General features: G+C 62.0%; 2 protein-coding genes across 4 annotated transcripts; one reads left to right on the top strand and one right to left on the bottom strand.

Moving 5' to 3' along the window:
* Positions 1-1,927: 1,927 nt before the first annotated feature.
* On the bottom strand, positions 1,928-6,246 carry GTPBP3 (GTP binding protein 3, mitochondrial). Of its 2 annotated transcripts, XM_030303945.1 has the most exons (9): positions 5,380-6,246; positions 4,705-4,958; positions 4,511-4,597; positions 4,210-4,412; positions 3,968-4,040; positions 3,737-3,880; positions 3,377-3,542; positions 2,871-3,149; positions 1,928-2,670 (listed from the first exon to the last, which is right to left on the bottom strand). In XM_030303945.1, the coding sequence occupies exons 1-9, from the start codon at positions 5,430-5,432 to the stop codon at positions 2,445-2,447; spliced, it is 1,485 nt and encodes a 494-aa protein (XP_030159805.1). In that variant the 5' UTR covers positions 5,433-6,246; the 3' UTR covers positions 1,928-2,444. The 2 variants fall into 2 exon arrangements, with proteins under 2 accessions (XP_030159805.1, XP_030159796.1); XM_030303936.1 differs by having other exon boundaries at positions 3,737-4,040.
* A 918-nt stretch (positions 6,247-7,164) lies between these two features.
* Positions 7,165-17,468, top strand: ANO8 (anoctamin 8). Of its 2 annotated transcripts, XM_030303921.1 has the most exons (18): positions 7,165-7,523; positions 8,292-8,402; positions 8,517-8,649; positions 8,830-8,968; positions 9,049-9,145; positions 9,790-9,906; positions 10,010-10,137; positions 10,232-10,393; positions 10,725-10,877; positions 11,013-11,139; positions 11,259-11,314; positions 11,412-11,486; positions 12,295-13,101; positions 13,358-13,549; positions 13,687-13,818; positions 13,920-14,030; positions 15,228-15,894; positions 16,755-17,468. In XM_030303921.1, exons 1-18 carry the CDS (start codon positions 7,418-7,420, stop codon positions 17,132-17,134), a joined length of 3,693 nt encoding a protein of 1,230 aa, XP_030159781.1. In that variant the 5' UTR covers positions 7,165-7,417; the 3' UTR covers positions 17,135-17,468. The 2 variants fall into 2 exon arrangements, with proteins under 2 accessions (XP_030159781.1, XP_030159773.1); XM_030303913.1 differs by lacking the exons at positions 10,232-10,393; positions 16,755-17,468 and having other exon boundaries at positions 7,167-7,523; positions 15,228-15,938.
* Positions 17,469-19,339: the final 1,871 nt, after the last annotated feature.

Raw genomic sequence — 19,339 nt, 5'->3', positions numbered from 1 at the left:
TAGATGAATGGATAAAAAGAGAAGTGGTATTTATACGTATATGATGGAATATCATTCGGCCACAAATTTTTGCGACAACACGGATGGAGTTAGAGATTACAATGCTAAGTGAAACAACTCAGAGGAAGACAAATACCCCATGATCTCATTCGCGTGTGGAATCTAAGAAACAAGACAAACGAGCAGAGGAAAAACGAGAGACAGAGAGACAAAGTAAGAGACAGACTCTTAACTGGAGAGAACAAACTGGTGGCTACCAGAGGGGAAGGGGGGGAGGGGAGGGGAGGGGAAGGGTAAACGAGGGGATGGGGATTCAAGAGTACATTGACCGCGGTGAGCACTGAGTGATGTATAGAATTGTCAGATCACTATGTTGCACACCTAATATATATATATATATATATATATATATGTGTAAATATATATATTATATATTATAACTAATATAACACCGTGTGTTAACTGTACTGGAATTAAAATGAAAAAACTTGATTCAAGGGGCACGTGGGTGGCTCAGTTGGTTGAGCATCTGACTTCGGCTCAGGTCACAATCTCGTGGTTCGTGAGTTCGAGCCCTGCGTCAGGCTCTCTGCTGTCAGCCTGTCAGTGCAGAGTCTGCTTCGGATCCTCTGCTCCTCCCCCCCCCCCCACTTTCTGCCCCTCCTCTGCTTGCACTCTCCCAAAAATTAATAAATTTAAAAAAAAAAAAGACTCCAAGGCCTCATTATCAGTCAGATCCTCCCTCTCCTCCTCCGCCCATCTCCCTCCTCCTTCCCCCTCACATACTGCTTCCGCCATACCGGCCACCTGACTGCGGCTTGAACGCACCATGGCGCTCCTACCTCAGGACCTTTGCACATGCTGTGCCCCCTTTCACCAATCTCCTCCATCTGGCTTCCGTCTCACCATTCAGCTGTCAGTACAAACGTCACCTCTGTACGGCGGCCTGCCTTCAAGCCCCTGACCTGGCAGGACTCGTGATCACAAGTTCACACAGCGGCCATCAGCCGTCACTGTTAAGGAACGATGGCTCTAACGAGGGCAGGGGCAATGACTGCAACAATTGTTCCCCTCTGTGTTCCCAGCGTCCTGCACTCAGCCTGTTGCACAGAAGGCCCGCAGGGCACTCAGATCAGGAGTCCACCAGCTGGGTGCAAATCCCAAAGCTGGGGACCTCCAGCAACTAGCTACTCTTCTCTGAGACTCAGTTTCCTCGTCCGTAAAACTATAACAAAACACTCACCGCCTTGTACTGTTAGGAAAACCCAATGAAATGATGTGCACGATTCTAGCACATAGCAGGGGCTTGATAAGTCACTGAGGGAATGAAGCTTTTGGAAGGAACAGGGACCCGGGACCTTGCAAGTCTCTTAAAATGTAAGAGGAGGGGCACCCGGGTGGCTCAGTCTGTTAAGCATTGACTCTTGAATGTGGCTCAGCTCATGATCTCACGGTTGTGAGATTAAGCCCACATCAGGTTCTGCGCTGAGAGTGAAGCCTGCTTGGGATTCTTTCTCCCTCTCTCTCTGTGCCTCCTCCACTTGTACTCTCTCTCTCTCTCTCTAAACAAACATACATACATACATACATACATACATACATACATACATTTAAAATATAAGAGGCTAAGGGGCGCCTGGCTGGCTCGGTCGGTCGAGTGTCTGGCTCTTGGTTTTGGCTCAGGTCGTGATCTCCTGGTTGGTTCATAAGTTCGAGCCCTGTGTTGGGCTCTGCGCTGACAGCGTGGAGCCTGCTTGGGATTCTCTGTCTCCCTTTTTCTCTCTGCCCTTCCCCTGCTCATCCATGTGCACTCGCTCGCTCTCTCTCCAAAATATTTTTTAAAAAGCGTCTTTAAAATATAAGAGTCTAAGCTTTAAGGTTAATACTAAATAAGGAAATGACAACTTCCAAAACAATAAACACATACTGTCTGTACAAAATACAAAACGTATATTTTATGGGTGTATCCACAAGTATGCAAAAGAGCAGAGAAATTTTGGGAGGACACAAGTTAAGCTGTGACCCCAAGGGATGTGGGGGGACAGAGTCTTCCGTGTTTAAGCATTTCTGAATCACCTGAATTTTTTATATGCCTTTGGTATTTGCAAAATAAATTAAAAACCACAAAGCAAAGAACTCTGAGGCCCTCCACCTCCATCCCAGCCTTCCACCCCTGCTCCTCCAGCATCAGGCACCCAAAGCGGTTCCACTCCAGAGCGGCTTGAACCCCTGGCATGTCCCTGCAAGGGAATCTGGCTGGCCGTAGCTTGGTCACCGCCAGCCACAGCGAGCTCACCACCTCTGAAGACAGCGGCTTTGCTTCATTGTTCTGGAGTCAGGTTCTTCCCCCAGGGATGGAGAGTCTCACTTGGCCTCAGCTATTCCCACATGCTTCAAGGCTTCTGGGCATCCACTCTGCCTGGCTGAGAGCTCCAGGGGTCCCCTCACTTGCCCACGCAGAAGTCCCGGAAGATGATATCCAGGATCTCCTCAGTGCCCCCTCCGCCGGTGATGCGGGCCAGGTGCCCCCGGGCGAGTCGCAGAGCCTCAGCAGCCAGGGCCAGGTCCTTAGTCTGCGTGTAGTGGCCAAGAGCGTCCAGGCAGCCCTGTAGGTGATGCTGGTGCCTTGCACGCGTCAGGAGCGGTGGGCCTGTGGACGGGTCCCCACACCTGGAGGGGACAAAGGATGTGATCTCTCAACTTTCACAACTACCATTGGCAGGGGGAGGATCGTTTGCATTTTGTAGATACAGAAAACGGGCCTGGGCGTGGCGGGGTGGGCAGGTACACGTCCAAAGCCAGAAGCTCAGCCGTGACTTGAACGTGGGTTGAAGGAGGGTGTGGGAAAGGGGGAGGGGATGGGCGCTCACACTTGGGCCAGCTCCTTCCTCAGCGCCTCCAGGAGGCCATCCAGCCCCTCTCCGGTCAAGCAGGACAGCAGCAGGTGCGGGCGCAGGTTGGGACTGGGATCGGGGCCGCCTGGAGGCAGTAAGTCCGATTTGTTCAGCACCAGCAGGAGGCGCTGGCTGTTCCCATTGGGGCTCCCAGCTCCTGCGGGGGCGACAACGGTGTCCAGGAAGTTGCAGCTGGACGGAGAGGCCAGGTCAGAAGCATCCAGCACGGCTAGAATGAGGTCAGCCTGCTCAAGCCTGGGGGAACAGCGAGAACCAACTGAGCAGTGACCCCAGAGTTGAATAATTAAGGGCACGGGGGAGGGTGGGGCACGAGCAGAGGCTGAATTTAAATCGCCGTCCCCCCCACGTCAGAGTCCCCACTGAGCTGAGCAGCCTCTCCGGATTCGGGAGGGATATAAAATAAATGCAGCCAGGAGAACCGGGAGTGCCTGCTTCCCCATCCCGCCACCCTACCCGCCTACCTCTCCCGGGCGCGCCGCACGCCCTCCTGCTCCACGGGCCCAGCGCCCTCCCGCAACCCCGCCGTGTCGCTCAGCAGCGCCGGGAACCCGGCCAGGTCCACGGGGGTCTCCAGCACGTCGCGGGTGGTCCCGGGTTCCGGAGACACTATGGACACAGGCTTCCGGCCTGGGACGGCGTGGAGAGTAGGGGTTATCACCAAGGAGGCGGGGCGGAGGCGATGGAGCCCCTCCCTCGGGCTCCACCTCCTGGCGAGGCGGACTTTTCATCCTCCCGGCTCCTCCCCCAACACCTGAACAGCTCAGTTCCCCAGCTCCCGGCCCCGCCCCCAACACTAGGCCCCGCCCCCGCCCGCCACGCACTGAGTAGGTTCACCAGGCTGCTCTTGCCAGCGTTGGGGGGTCCTGCGACCACTACGTGCGCCCCTGAGCGAAGCCTCTGCCCGCGCCTGGCATCTCGAAGATGTGCGCCCAGTGCCAGCTGCAGCTCCCGCACTTCGCTGTTAGCTGTGGATGGAAGAAAGCGGAGGGGAGGGAGTGAGGGGGCCTCCGGGGGCTGAGATACCAGCTGTCCCCATCCCTTGGAGGACCCACCTTGCTCCAGGACGCCCTCCTCCAGGTTGTCATCCTCACCAAAGTCGATATAGGCCTCCACATGAGCCAGGGCCTGGGGTGGGGGGAGAGGGGGCAGTGGTGTGGCCACCCAGGAACCCACCCTCCAGTGTGCCCAGGTCCAGCCTGACCTAAGGGACCGGATCGGAGACTCCTGCAAAGAGGAAGCTCTCACGCACAGGTTGGGCAGGTCGGGCCGGAAATGGACGAATAGGGGGGCTTGCCTTAGTGAGGGTCCTGGCCCAGCCGTGACAGAGGTGGCCCAGTTCTCCGTCCAGCTGTCTCAGCGCCTGCCGCCGCTGCGCCTCGGTTTCCGCATGAATTAGATCCGCCAGCCCCTCCACCTCGGTCAGGCTCAGCTTCCCGTGGGCGAATGCCCGTCTGGTGAACTCCCCGGCCTCCGCTGGCCGCAGCCCTGGCACGCTACCTGCGGGAAGGTCCTGGGTCCTGAGCCTCCCGGCCCCCACCCTGGGTCCTGAGCTTCACTGGCAGAGCCGGACCTCGAACCCAAGGCTGCAAACTCACCCAGGGCCTGCAGGACGCCACTCACCACCGCCGGGCCTCCATGCACGTGGAACTCGGCGCAGTCCTCACCCGTGAAACTTTGGGGACCTAGTGCGGCGAGATGGGAGTCGAGGAGAGTACGGCTAGGCAAACGCCTGGAGGGGGGAAACTGGGTCACGAGAGCTACAGCAGGTTCGGGATCTGGAGCCCCTCACCTGGGAACCAGAGCACCAGCGCGCGATCCAACGGCTCCCCGGAACGGGGGTGGCTGAGCAGGCGCAGGCAGGCGCTGCGAGCCGGGGGCAAGTCCCGGGGCGCCGTGAGGCTCCGGAGGGCGTGGCCGCTGGCGGGGCCGCTGGTTCGGATCACCGCGATGCCGCAGCGGCCGTGGCCGGAACTCAGCGCGAAGATAGTGGCCCCGGAACCGGGGACCGAGACGCCGCTGCCCTGGCGCGTGCACGGTCTGGGACTGGAGAGGAGGAGAATCAGTGCATCTGGGAGGCTCTTGTGGCAGAGTGGGAGGTGGATAGAGGGCTCGACGGTCGGGAGATGCCCCAGGCGGAGGGTCTGCGGCTGGAGGATGGGCAGATTGGAGCGTCTGAGGCCAGACCCGATTGAGGTCTCTGAGAGCAATAATTGACTCAGATGTGGGCTCTGCGGCAGGGGGATGGATATATATTGTGGAGCTGAGGGGGCTGATATCAAAGTGTGACTCTGAGGCCAATGCGCGACCCAGATGTGGGCTCTGCGGCAGGGGGATGAACGGATTGGACCTTGGAAAAATGCGAAAGGTGGTTCGCCGCAGGGAACTGGGCCCTCAGATCCCAGGGAGGGGGTTTGAGCCCAAGCAGCACCCCACGCTGTCACACCCCTTTCCCTTATCGCCCCACCTGCGAGGCCCACGTGCGGCCCGGGCTACCAGGGTCCACAGCCCCCGCCACATGGATTCACAACCGGCGATCCGCCTACCCTCTCAGCCTGGGTGACTTCTAGTCCTGACAGGAGGCCCCGCCTACTCCGCGGCGTGACTGGTAAAATGCTCAACGATTCCCGATCATCATTGGGCCCCTTAGAAGACGTACTGCCCACTCACTGAAGATCTTCGTTTCTATTGGCTGGTGACAGGGCAAGAGGCGGGGAGGGGCTGCACGCGGGGGTGCCGCGAAATGGCGTTCCCCCGGCAACCTTAGACCGAATTTTTAGGATCCTAGAACAGTGAGAATCCGAGACACCGGAAATGAAGGGTGGGAGGAAGAACCACGCATGGCCCAGGGCCGTGGGAATTACACCGAGACGAGGGTTCGAGTCCCGTATTTTCCATCGGGCCACTCCAAAGCTTTAGGCGACGCAAGAGATCTCAGGGGCGCAGACGGAAGGGGTCCGGGGAACTCACGCCCTGGCCCTGGTAAAGTCTAGTCCAAATCTCTGGGAAGATTCCTACATGTGTTCTCAGAACTCTCCAAGTGTCTCGCCCCTCCCCCAGCTTTCGCTCCCGCCGTTCCCTCCTCCTCGGATACCCTTCTTCATTTGACAAACTCCTCCTCAGACCCTAGCTCCAAGGTCCCCTCCGACCGGACGCCTTTCTGGAATCCCCAGCACTGCTCTCTCTGCCCTCTGGGCTTTTCCGGCCCAGGCCTGCTCCTGCAGAGCTGAGAATCCGGCCTCCGGTGTGTCCCTGGCTCCCCGAAAGCCAGAAAGAGGAATCTCAGGGATTACTTTCAGGTTAACCCAGGACAGCACAGGACCGCGGAATAAAGCGCTGATGGAGGAATTCCAGGCACTGGCTGGGCGGGGTCTCCGCGGGCGCTTTCGCACGGCCAATTCTCTGGTTCTTGGACGGAGCGGGCGGGCGGCGCTCTCACAATTTTGGGAAGAAACTGTCGGACCGGCTAAACCCTGCCTCGACCCGCTCAACTTTTTCATTTGTAAAAGAGGGACGAATGCGGACACTCGCCGTCTCCGCGTTGTTCCATCTGTCACAAGTATACATCAAGCGCCACCTGTGCGCCAAGAACCAGAAAGGGTCCCTGCCCTCCCTGGGCTCTCCGTCTAACAGAAGAGGCTACACAGAATGGTCAGCGGTCTGGATGCCAGACAAATTACAGGACGCCCAGTTAAATGTAAATTTTAGATAAACAACCAATAAAGTTTTGGTGTAACTATGGCCCATGTAATATTTGGGACATACTAAAAATGCATTTATTCGTTTGTCAGAAGTTCATTCACATTTAACTGGAAAGACTGTCCTTTTGTTTGCTAAACTTGGCAACTCTATCGGGTCCTCTCTGAGGAGGTGACGTCGTCAGGGGTCCAGGGGTTAACCGGACGGAGAGGGCGCGACGAGTGCCCCATGTAAGTGAACGGCTCAAGCTAAGACTCAGAGGCAGAACCTGCTGTAACTTACGTGCTCGTCTTCTGTGGCGAAGTTATTGCTACCTGGAATCTCCCCCGACCCGGCCCGCCCCCTCCCACGTCCAGCCGTAGTCAAATCACGCCCAACTCAGATTCCAAACCCCGCACTTGCAGATGGGGAAACTAAGGCTCGGAGGCGGAGAATCCAGGCCCGGGGCGGGCGGGGACGAGACCCAGAATATGACGCGGGCAGGGACAAGGAAGAGAATGCACCTTTGGTGCGGGCGGAGACGAGCACCAGAGAGCGAAGTGGGCGGGCGAGAACAAAATCCAGAAAACAACACGGGCGGAGTCGAGAACCCAAGAGCGACGTGCGCGGGGACGAGAAGGAGAATCGAGGTTCCGCGCGGGCGGAGACGAGAAGCAGCGCTCGGGCACGCGGGGACGGCGGCCGGCGCGGGCGGGCGCGGCCTTTGTCTCCACCTCCAGCGCGCTCCGCGGCTGCACCGGCCCGATGAGCCCGCGGCCCCCCGGCGCTCGGGCCGCCCGCAGCCCCTGACCTGACCTGCCCTCGCCATGGCCGAAGCCACCTCCAACGCCGGGGGCACGTCCCTGGAGGGCGAGCGTGGCAAGAGGCCCCCGCCTGAGGGCGAGCCTGCAGCCCCGGCGTCCGGAGTTCTGGGTATGTGTGCGGCGGCTGGATCTGACAGGGTTGCAGGTGCCTGGGGTGCGCACGGCGGTTGGACCGGGAGGGGATTGGGGTCAGCTGTCCCAGGCCTGGAGTCCAGTCGAGGGGCCGGTTCTCCGGGCACTGCGGCTGCGGCGGGGCTAGAGCGGCTGGGAAGATGCAGGGGGCGGGGGTCCCAGAGCAGAGACGCGGACACGCCCCTCTGAGAGCCCCGGCCTGGGGCCGAGCCCAGTCACCCCTTGAGCTACCGGATCGCAGCCCGGCAGGGGTGCGCTCCAAAGAGCCACTCCGCAGAGGATACAAAATCATACGGTCCTGGGTTCGAATCCCAGCTCGCCTTTGTGACCTTGGGTGCGTGACTTAAACGCCCCGGTCCTCAGTTTCCTCACCTGTGAAATGGGGATAAGAACCGCGCCCAGCTCTGAGGACGCGCTGACATGATGAGGTGTAGCGCTCAGGGCTGCTAGTGAGCGCCCCATCGATCGTGGTTTTGGAGGCGGAGCTGGGCCTCAAGAATGAGTAAGATTTGTAAGGGAGGACCTGGGGGAAGGGCATTTCTGGAGGAGGGCCTGGCTGGTGCAAGGACACGGAGGGAAGGAAATAAGCCGAGGCCAGAGCTTGCAGGCCACTGAATGCCAGGCTGAGTGCTGAGGAGCCCTAGAGAGTGTATGAGCAAGGGCCAGGGCTGGAGGGACTGAACCAGAGGCTGGGGTCCTGGTCTGGGAGTGGCCTGACCTGGGCCCTGCCCCACCTGCCCCCTAGACAAGCTTTTTGGGAAGCGGCTCCTGCAGGCTGGTCGCTACCTGGTGTCCCACAAGGCGTGGATGAAGACGGTGCCCACGGAGAACTGCGATGTGCTGATGACCTTTCCAGGTACTTGTGCCCACTGCCCTGGGCTCCCCTGAGCCGGGCCACCCTGAGTAGGAGTGTGTAAGAAGCCTCAGACCCCTTGTGACAAGAGCCATCAGTCCCTGTGCCCCTTGGCAGACACGACTGATGACCACACGCTGCTATGGCTGCTGAACCACATCCGCGTGGGCATCCCCGAGCTCATCGTACAAGTCCGCCACCACCGCCACACGCGTGCCTATGCCTTCTTCGTCACCGCCACGTATGAGAGGCGAGTCTCTGTCCCTAGCCTCTCGCTGACCCGGCTCCCCAGCTCCCCACCCTTCCAAGCACTAACTGTGAGGTCTAGCGCCCTGCATTTGTCCCAGCTGGCTGCCAGGTATACCAACCCTAGCTCCAGGAAGGTGAGCCAGGGCCTCTCCATGATGCCACCTCCCTGTCTCCCTGGCAGCCTGCTTCGAGGAGCCGACGAGCTGGGTCTGCGCAAAGCAGTGAAGGCCGAGTTTGGCGGGGGCACCCGCGGCTTCTCCTGCGAGGAGGACTTCATCTACGAGAATGTGGAGAGTGAGCTGCGCTTCTTCACCTCCCAGGTGCGGCCAGCTCTGGCTCCCAGTGTGCATCCCTAGCCCTTGGACTGCTGCTCCCTGTGCTCAAACCCTGTCCCCTGCAGGAACGCCAGAGCATCATCCGCTTCTGGCTGCAGAACCTGCGAGCCAAACAGGGCGAGGCACTACACAACGTGCGCTTCCTGGAGGACCAGCCAATCAGTGAGTGGGCGGGACCAACCTCCAATCACACGTGGGGAGTTGGGTGGGGCTATTAGAGGACAGCCTATCAACGTAAGAGGGCGGGGCCTAGAGCCAACTGATCAAAGGCTAGTGAAGAGTTGGGTGGGGCCTGGAGGCATCAGTCAATGAGGTGAAGGGGTGTGGCCTTAACTAAGAGGTGGGGCTTACTCCCTGGGAGGCTGGTCCCTGAGAAACCTTTTTCTGGGTCTAGCATAAGGTAGGGGCAGGACCATGGACAGCACTCCATGCACTGGGTGGTGCGGCCCTGGGCCTCAGTTTCCTCTCCAAGAGACCAGCTACCCCAAGTTCACCTCCTGACGCCAACTTTGCACCGATCCTCAGACGTTCGGAGCAGTGACCTGAGGCCAAATGGCTTTATTTAAAAACAGGGTTCTACACTGGCCCCACCCTACCAGGTTTCCTGCATCCTCTCCTGCCTGCCTCTGCACCTCCAAATTCTGAAGGAGAACTAGATAATCTGTCCACTCAGAACTTCTCTCCTGGGAAGGGCCCCTGCAGACTTAAAAGCAGGGAAAAGCTGGGACATGGGTTTTGGCCAAGGGGGCTAGCCAGGTCGGGCAGAGGCAGAAGGGCGGGGCTCACGCATTCTTGTCCCCCAACAGTCCCTGAGCTGGCAGCCCGCGGGATCATCCAGCAGGTGTTCCCGGTCCATGAGCAGCGCATCCTGAACCGCCTCATGAAGTCGTGGGTGCAAGCTGTGTGTGAAAACCAGCCTCTAGGTGTGGCCCCAGGCTGGGGGGGTGTGTGTGTGCGGGAATCTCCGGAGCAGGCAGGGCTGACCAGAACACCCCCCACCCCACCCCCGCTGTGTGCCCCTGGCAGATGACATCTGTGACTACTTCGGAGTAAAGATTGCCATGTACTTTGCCTGGCTGGGTTTCTACACATCAGCGATGGTATACCCAGCCGTCTTTGGCTCTGTCCTGTACACGTTTACGGAGGCTGATCAGGTGCTGGGAGTGGGCTGGGCAGGGGCTGGGGTACCTGAGACACCCTCCTTCCTGGGCCAACCTGGCCAACAGCTCGGCCCTCCGCCATCCCCAGACAAGCCGGGATGTATCGTGTGTGGTTTTTGCCCTCTTCAACGTGGTCTGGTCAACCCTGTTCTTGGAGGAGTGGAAACGGAGGGGGGCGGAGCTGGCCTACAAATGGGGGACGCTGGACTCACCTGGGGAAGCAGTGGAGGAGCCACGGCCCCAGTTCAGGGTCAGTCGTGGGTGTCTGGGTCCAAGGACTCCCAAGAATGAGAGGTGGAGGTGGGGGGCCACTGCAGGGACAAAGACAAGATGTGAAATGGGGCTACGGCATCAGAAAGGGTGTGCCACGTCGGGAGATCTGCATGCTCGGAAGGGGAGGGGTGGGAAAATGCATTTAAGGGCCTGGGAAAGGTGTGCTGGGTCTGGGGGAGGGGGGGGGAAGCGTCACCACAGAGGTAAAGGCATGGTGGATGGAAATGGAGTTCAGAGCACTGGGAAGGGTGTGTGGGGCAGGGTGCACCTCTGGCCTCACGCTGAGCCCCACCCCCACCCTCTGCCAGGGTATCCGGCGCATCAGCCCTGTGACGCGGGCTGAGGAGTTCTACTACCCACCCTGGAAGCGGCTGCTTTTCCAGCTGCTCGTGAGTCTCCCCTTGTGCCTCACCTGCCTGGCCTGTGTGTTCCTGCTCATGCTCGGCTGCTTCCAGCTGCAGGTGACCTCTGGCCTCCCCCCCCCCCCCCCAACCCCAGCCCCGGCCTTGGCCCTGACCAGACAGCCACCTGCCCGGGTCCACCCCCCAAGCTGAGCCCAGACGCTGGGGTGACCTGTACAACCTCCGCCCCTGCAGGAGCTGGTGCTGAGCGTGAAAGGGCTGCCTCGTCTTGCCCGCTTCCTGCCCAAGGTCGTGCTGGCCCTGCTGGTCAGCGTGAGCGCAGAGGGCTACAAGAAGCTCGCCATCTGGCTCAACGACATGGGTACGCCCTGCAAGGGGAGGTCCCGCTGCCCTGGGGAGGAAGGTCCTCACTGGCCTTCAGGCTCCCCGCTGCTCTCAGGGGGCCTGGGCCACCTCCTCACTCACCCCCTCGGCCCCCAGAGAATTACCGGCTGGAGAGCGCCTATGAGAAGCACCTCATCATCAAAGTCGTCCTGGTGAGTGGCGGCCAGCAGGCGGGCAGTGGGGGTGGCCTACATGGGGCACAGGGGGGGCTCCTGGGGTCAAATTTGCTTGCCTGTCTGCTTCCCACAGTTCCAGTTTGTCAACTCATACCTGAGCCTCTTCTACATTGGCTTCTACCTCAAGGACATGGAGCGCTTGAAAGAGGTGAGACCCCAGCCCACGGCAGTGCCCCCCACAATGGCGGCCAGTGGGGGGCCGGACTTGGCCAAGGGGTCCACGGGCTTTCCAGCCCCTCCCCCCCCTCCTCCATCCTTCTCTCTCTGTCCGTCCGTCCGTCCGTGTGTCCTCTCTCTGCCTGTCACCCATCCCCCATCTGTCCGTCCACCTGTCCGTCGGTCCCTCCACAGCTCCTGCTCGTCCTGTCCCTGTCCCAGAGCCTCGAGCGGCAGCTTCGGGCGGTGCTGGTCCCGCTCGCGGCCCTGCGGTTCCGCCTGCTCCTCCTCTCCCTCCGGGGCCTCCTGCTCGTGGCCCGGGCCAAAGTATGGGCAGGTGGCGAGCCCACAGGGTCTCGCCGGGGTGGGCAGTGTGGCTATGCTTGGGGCCTCACGCTGAGCCAAGGGTGCATGTTCCCAGGGGCTGGGGCTCTGCTGATGGGGTGCAGATGGCAGGGGCCTCTTGAGGCCCTGGGCACCAGCTGAGCTCCTGGGCAGTGCTGCAAGCAGGGGACCTTGAGCCACGGCAGGATGAGACATGCATTACAACCCCAGGAGGTTGGCTAGGAGCACTGGCCTGCCAGGCTGTGGTCTTTGGCAGATGAGTGGTGGTAGAGGCTGAGTGCTGGGGTCTCCATGTCCTGGGACATCCAGAGGGGTGGCTTTAGCAATTGGGCTCAGGGCATGTGTCTGGAAGCTTGCTCCTGGAAGGCGGGTGCCCAGTCCCAGCAGCCTGTCCCGGTGCCCGGGGCCTCGCCCGCCCCCCACGTGGCCTCTCTCCACCCCCTTCCTGCCCCCAGATGCTGGCCACTCTGCTGATCACCCGCCAGTTCCTCCAGAACGTGCGTGAGGTCCTGCAGCCGCACCTGTACCGGCGGCTGGGCCGTGGCGAGCTTGGCCTGCAGGCTGCCTGGGAGCTGGCCCGTGCCCTGCTTGGCGTGCTGAGCCTCCAGCGCCCTGCACCCCGCCGCCTTGAACCCCAGGCCGAAGAGGGTGGCGGAGGCGGCAGCGGTGGCCGCAGGTGTCTCAGTGGGGGCTGTGGGGCACCTGAGGAGGAGGAGGAGGCTACCGTGGAGCGGCGGCCTGCAGGGGAAGGTGGGGAGATGGGGGATGGGCCCCGGGGAGGCAAGGAGGAAGAAGAGGAGGAGGAGGAGGATGAGGAGGAGGAGGAGGAGGAAGATGAGGAGGAGGAGGGTGAGGAGAGCGGCCTCCTTGACTGTGGGCTCCGGCTGAAGAAGGTCAGCTTTGCTGAACGAGGGGCTGGGCGGCGGCGACCTGGCCCAGAGGCCCTCCTGGAGGAGGGGAGCCCCACTATGGTGGAGAAGGGGCTGGAGCCGGGAGTATTCACACTGGCTGAAGAAGACGATGAGGCCGAAGGGGCTCCCGGCAGTCCCGAGCGGGAGCCTCCGGCCGTCCTGCTCCGCCGGGCTGGGGGCGAGGGCCGTGACCAGGGGCCAGACGGGGGCCCAGACCCGGAGCCAGGTTCGGGCGACTCAGCCCGGAGGCAGCGGCGACAGAATCGGTCATCCTGGATTGACCCACCCGAGGAGGAGCACTCACCCCAGCTTACCCAGGCTGAGCTTGAGAGCTGTATGAAGAAGTATGAGGTGAGGAGGGGTCTGAGGGCCCAGGTGAGGCCCTCCCAGGGGCAGGGCCTGGGGTCTGAGGGGGGAGGTGGGAAGGGTGCGATAAAATGGGGCCCTGGATGTGGTCAGGAACTTCCTGGAGGGGGAGCTCTGGGTCCATTCAGGATCATCGGAGGAAGGCAAGGCCTGAGAGAGAGGAAGGTAGTCTAAGGGAGGAGGCATTCTGGTCTGAGGGAGGGCCCAAGGCCACACCCAGGCACCGCCCCGCCCCCTGCAGGACACGTTCCAGGACTACCAGGAGATGTTCGTGCAGTTCGGCTATGTGGTACTCTTCTCGTCTGCCTTCCCCCTGGCCGCTCTGTGCGCCCTGGTCAACAACCTCATCGAGATCCGAAGCGACGCCCTCAAGCTGTGCACGGGGCTGCAGCGGCCCTTCGGGCAACGGGTTGAGAGCATCGGCCAGTGGCAGGTGGGGGGGCGGCCAAGGACTCTGAGCCGAGGCCCCGAGGGAGTCCGGGTGCGCTGGGGAGGGGCAGGAGGCCCCGGGAAAGGGCGGCTGGACCCCACCGGAGCCCCCCCACCCCCACCCCGCGTGTTCCCCTGCAGAAGGTGATGGAGGCCATGGGTGTCCTGGCAATCGTGGTCAACTGCTACCTGATCGGCCAGTGTGGGCAGCTGCAGCGCCTCTTCCCCTGGCTCAGCCCCGAAGCGGCCATCGTGTCTGTGGTGGTGCTCGAGGTGGGGCTGGTGGCCGGGGAGGGGGGCGGGGCGGGGGGAGGAGCTGGGGGGGGCCGCAGGGCTTCCGGAGCCTGCAGCCTCTTCCTCGTCTGTTGTCTCAGCACTTCGCTCTGCTCCTCAAGTACCTCATCCACGTGGCCATCCCCGACATCCCAGGCTGGGTGGCCGAGGAGATGGCCAAGCTTGAGTACCAGCGCCGGGAGGCCTTCAAGGTACACTTTGGGGGGGGGGGGGGGGACATTGGTGCGGCGCTGGGCTTGGTCTACTCCTTCACTCGGTGGGGCTTCTCCACCTCGCCCGGCTGGCTGGCGGCCGGGTTCTTAGCAGGAGGGAAGATGTGTGGAGCCCAGTGTAATAATTAGCACTCCGCACCGGCCGGTCCCCTCCCGGAATCCTGGTGGCGTCCAGCAGCAGGCTGGCACTTGTGAACATTTAGTCATCGGCCAGCTCACCGGCGGTGTCCCGTTTGGGGCCAGGGACACAGCTGATGCTTCCTAGAAGCCCGGCTTCTGCCACATTCCTCAGAAAGCTGCAGAGTGGGCCAAGGAGCTCACCAGCGCCGGGCGGCGCTCTCCACAATGACCGAGATGGCCTCTGTCTGCGCTGCCTGGGTGGCCCCTGGCTCCGGGCGGCCGACGGGTACTTGAAATGGGGCCGGTACAGCTGAGAGGCGGAATTTGCATCGCACTTTATTTTGTTTTGCCATTTTATTCGAATTATTGAAACCGACGTTGACAAAGCCACGTGGGGCTACAGGCTCCTGGACTGGCCGGCGTGGAGTCTGGCCTGTGCCACACATGACTCTATCGCTGGTTCTCCAGAAGGCAGGGGACAGTCAAGAACCAATATGTGTTTACCCCCTTTCTCAATTCTTTTTTTTTTTTTTTAATGTTTGTTTCTTTAGTTCTAGAGAGAGAGAGGAGGATAGAGAGCAAGTGGGGGAGGGGCAATGAGAGGGAGACAGGGAATCCCAAACAGGCTCCGTGCTGTCAGTGTGCCCGATGTGGGGCTCAGACCCACGAACTGAAACCAAGAGTTGGACGCTTCACCAACTGAGCCCCCCCAGTCGGTTCTCCTGTCAATTCTCAGAAATTCTCTTCTCGATTCTCAGAAAGCACTGGCATGAATCCGGGAATGCAGTTGGTGCCTAATAAGGGGTTAGATCTCTCCCTACTACCTCAGAGAGCCACAGGGTGGGCTCGGGGATGCAAATGGTACCCAAAAAGTGTTTAGATCTCTCCCCACTTCCACAGAAAGCCCCAGTGTGGGTCCAGGAATGCAGCTGGTGCCCAGTAAGTGTTTGGATCTCTCTCGGCTTCTGCAGGGTGCACCAGCATGGGCCTGGGGGGGGGGGGGGGCTCACATACCTTTTCTGCCCAGTCCCTTTAATGGCTCTCTTCTGCCCACAGAGACACGAACGCCAGGCCCAGCACCGCTATCAGCAGCAGCAGCGGCGGCGGCGGGAGGAGGAGGAGCGCCAGCGCCACGCGGAGCACCATGCCCGGCGAGAGCGCGATGCCAGCGGCCGGGAGGAGGCTCGGGCCGAAGGCTCAGGGCTGGACCCTGCTGCCCCTGAGAAGGCCTCTGCCAAGGCCAAGGGCAGTGGGGCAGGCGGCCACGGGCAAGAGCGGCCCAAGCGCCCGGGGTCCTTGCTGGCACCCAACAACGTCATGAAGCTGAAACAGATCATCCCGCTGCAGGGCAAGTTCCTGTCGTCTGGGGCCGCATCCTCACTGGCCAGCGCGGGGGCTGGCCCTGCCGCCCGGCCACCCCCTGCCCAGTCACCCACGGGTAGCGACACCCGCCTGCCAGCCTTCCTCAGCTTCAAGTTCCTCAAGTCGCCTGAGACACGGCGGGACCCAGAGCGTAGCCACTCACCGCCCAAGGCCTTCCACGCTGGCAAGCTCTTTCCTTTCGGTGGGGCCCGGGCTGACGCCGGGTCCAACGGGGCAGGTGGGCAGGCCCGGCTGGATGGGACCCCCAGCGGCGGAGGAGGCCGAGCCCAGCGGAGTGGGCCGGTGGACGAGGCTGCGGCTGAGGAGCCGGACGCCCCCCGGCCTGAAGAGGAAGGCTCAGGTCACAAGCTTTAACTCGGGGGTGGGGACTCTGGGCTGGGCTTTGCGGGAAGGGGTGGGGTGGCCAGGCCTGGGGAGAGGGGCTGAAGGGGACAGAGGAGGCCCGGTCTCTGTACCGGTTGGGAACCTGGGTACGCGGTACGTGGAGCCTCTCAGTCAAAGCCTGCTCAGTATCTCCGGGACCCTTGACAGCCAAAGCCCCCTGTCCCGGCGGCCCTCCCAGGGCACCCTGCCCTCCATGCTCTGGTGCCAGGAGAGATGCAGGAGGCTTCTTCCCCACCTGGCCCAGCCTCTCCTGCCCCTATGAGACCCCACACCCAGCTCATTCTGGGGGGACTGGACCCCCCCCAGGCCTCTATGCAAGTCCCTAACCTGCAGCCCTGCTGTTCAGGGAGGCCTTCCTTGGAGGTGGGGGCCAGGGCTGCCTACCCAGGGAGCTTGGCGTGCTCGGCCACAGGCTGCACCCGGATTCGCGCTGAGCAGAGGTGCAAGCCTCGTGCCCACCCGCCCCCTCCCCCCCCGCCCCCAGCCCACCTTGCTAGCCCCAACCCCAGCCCAACCCAGCTCCAGGCTCCAGCAGCTCATCCCCCAGGGAGCCCAAGAGGTGGCAGCTGCAACACCAGGGACGCAGGTCAGAAATCAGAGGGACTTCCTCAGACTGTCCCCTCCCCCCCGTGACGGGGAGGGGCCCAGTGCCCAGAGGCAGGGGATGCACCGGAAGACGCCCACCCCTTGTCACTGATCAGAAGCAATAAGGCCCTCGAGGTGCCTGGAAGCCCGGGAGGGAGCGCGGGCAGGGTCCGAGCGGGGTCCGGCGGCGGGGGCGGCACCCCCCCGGAACGGCCCCTCTCGCCTCCGCAGGGACAGCGCTGGCCCCCGTGGGCGCCCCTGCCCTCCGCACCCGCCGCAGCCGGAGCCCCGCGCCGCCGCCGCCGCCGCCAACGCCGCTGCCCCGGCCCCCGACGCCGCCCGCAGGCTGCTGGCAGTGGGACGGGCCGTGGGGCTGCGGGGGCGAGGGCGCCGCCCCCCGCCAGGCCCCCGCCCCCGCCGCCGCCGAGTGCCCGCCCTGCGCCCTCGCCGGGCCCCCGCCCGCCCCGCAGCCCCTGCCGGGGGACGCCAGCTTCTACAGCCTCCCGCCCCCGCCGCTGCCGCCCACCTCCGAGCCCCCGGAGCCCCCGGCGCCCTCGCCCAGCCCCAGCCCCAGCCCCCAGGCCGTGTGCTGGCCCAGCGGCTGGCATTAGCTCCACCCGCCCGCCCTGCCTTCCTGTTCTCATATGCAATATCAGTCGTGGACCGGGGCGGCGGCCGCCACCCAGAAAACGCGCTTCGGCTCGACGGCCCCCAGTATTGGCTGCCCCATCCTGGGGCAGGGCCGGGGGCCGGGCCCACCCCTCCCCCCCCATCTGCCGTTTTCCTTTCGACCGGGATGGGGGAAAGGAAACCCCCCAAAACCAACAGAAAACACACAGAATAGGCGATTATTTATTTGTTTTTAATTTATTTTGTCATATTTTTGTAAAACGGCAGAAATGCAATAAAAAGTATATTTCAACAGTGCCCGAGGACAGAGCAGTGGAAGGGAGGGGGTCGGGGGCCCAGTGACTTCTAGTTGGCGCCGGCTTTTTGGGGACCTAGCAGGCCTAGGGTGGGTGCCCCTCCCATCCTGTGACCCTTGGGGGCCTCCTCCTAAGAACTGGGTCTTGAGGCCACAGATGGAAAACTCCAGACTGCGCCAACTCTGAGACGGCCCAGATTTGGGGGCCGAGTCCAGGCCTGGGGCCCCTGGGAGGAGCTGCAGAGCCTGAGGCCCTGGCTTCAGCTTCCTAGACAAAGGAAGACATCTCGAAAGTGTTGAAAGGACTCAGCAGTTTGGGTGCCAGGCCCAGGTCCTGAGTTGGCCTCGGCCCTGCAGGGTGAGAGGTGACACGGTCCTCTAGGCCGCACTTTCTGGGATAACTGCCTCCCAGGCTGCCATCTGAGGAGCCAGAGCAGTGAAAGGAACTTGGGGTATGAAAATCGGAAGGCACCTGGCACCCGAGTCTCGATGTTGAGGGGATGGCACTTTTGGGGATGCCATTGGGGAGTGGCCAGGATGCCCCACTGTGGGATTGCTGTCAGACCCAAGCTGCTGGGACTCTTTGTTGCGTGGTCAGGGAAGGGACGCGGCCCCTCCCCCTCAAGCATGTCCACATCCAAAGGCTCAGAGCTTGATGGGCCCTGCCCCGTGGCTGAAGGAGACCAGGGGGAGCCAGTGTGAGTCAGGGGCACTTTGGAGGGCTGTGAAAGAGAAACCGGGGTTCACTGGAGGCAGGAGAGCAGCCTGTGCAAAGGCACAGAGGTGAGGGAAGGCAGAGTTTGGTGTCTGAAGGAGCAGAGGAGTAAGGGGCGGTCCCAGAGGCAGGAGAGCTGGGCAGAGGCTGGCTGAGGGAAACCTGCACCAGGGAGACCACAGGGAGGCCTAGGTGGGCCATGGCCACGGGACCCCTGCCCAAGCCGTGGCTGACACTGACAGAGTAACCCAGTCCCTCACAGGGGAACCGAGGCCACAGAGACGAGGGCAGGGGTGCCACCGGCTCTCACTATCCCATACACTTTGAAGCTGGAGTCTATTCACTAACCATCAGTGACACCACGTGCCTGCCTAGGTCAGACCAACCCCTGAGACTGGGGATTCCAAGGAGTCTGAGAGCCTCTGGGGACTCAGTCCACCACAGCACCACCGAGAGCAAGCTTGCATCTTGTGAGCACCTGCCTTGTGACCACAGGGACTCAACACAGGCGTAAACGCCACCCAAAGCTGGGAGGAAAAGCCCCTTGGCCCCACAGGGCACAGCTCGGTGCTGACCCCCAGAACCTTCCACCGTGGGAGGCGCCGGGCGGCCCAGGCTGGAGCAGTCTGGCTCAGGCAGGGACCTCCACGGTGATAATCTGGTGGCACCCCATAAAGCCTGGCATTCCTTCCAGCTCCACAGCCCAACCCCTCACCGCCCTCAAGGCTGTAGCGCTCAGCTCCCAGGCCACGGCCCCCACTTGGGGCTGGTGGGTGGGGAGAAGCAGCGTTCCCCCTGGCCTCAGGCCCAGTGTCTGAGGCCTCAAACCTTCTGCCTGGAGCCTGAATGCCCTCTACGTCTCCAAGCTCGGGCCCAAACCCAGCCTGGCTGACAGCCCGCCAGTGGCTGTGTAACTTGCTGACCGACAGCTCCGGGGCTGGGCATTCCTCAGAGCTCCATGTGCCTCGTCTCTGAACCAGGGGCGCTCAAGGCCATGCCACCTGGGCGGTCTCCATAGTGGCCGGTGGGCACACCACCCTGACTCAAGGCATCCAGGGTGTGGGGCTGACCACAGTCATGTCCTTGGCAACACGGACCATCTCTCAGGGGTGTCCTGGTCCTCCGGGACACCTTGACAGGTGAGGCATGGGGGGTGGGTCCAGGCAGGTCTTGGCT

This window comes from Lynx canadensis, chromosome A2 (assembly GCF_007474595.2).
Source record: "Lynx canadensis isolate LIC74 chromosome A2, mLynCan4.pri.v2, whole genome shotgun sequence".
Taxonomy (NCBI): Eukaryota; Metazoa; Chordata; class Mammalia; order Carnivora; family Felidae; genus Lynx; species Lynx canadensis.
The sequence above is the reverse complement of the archived record's forward strand: the minus strand, read 5'-3'. Positions and strand labels throughout refer to the sequence as shown.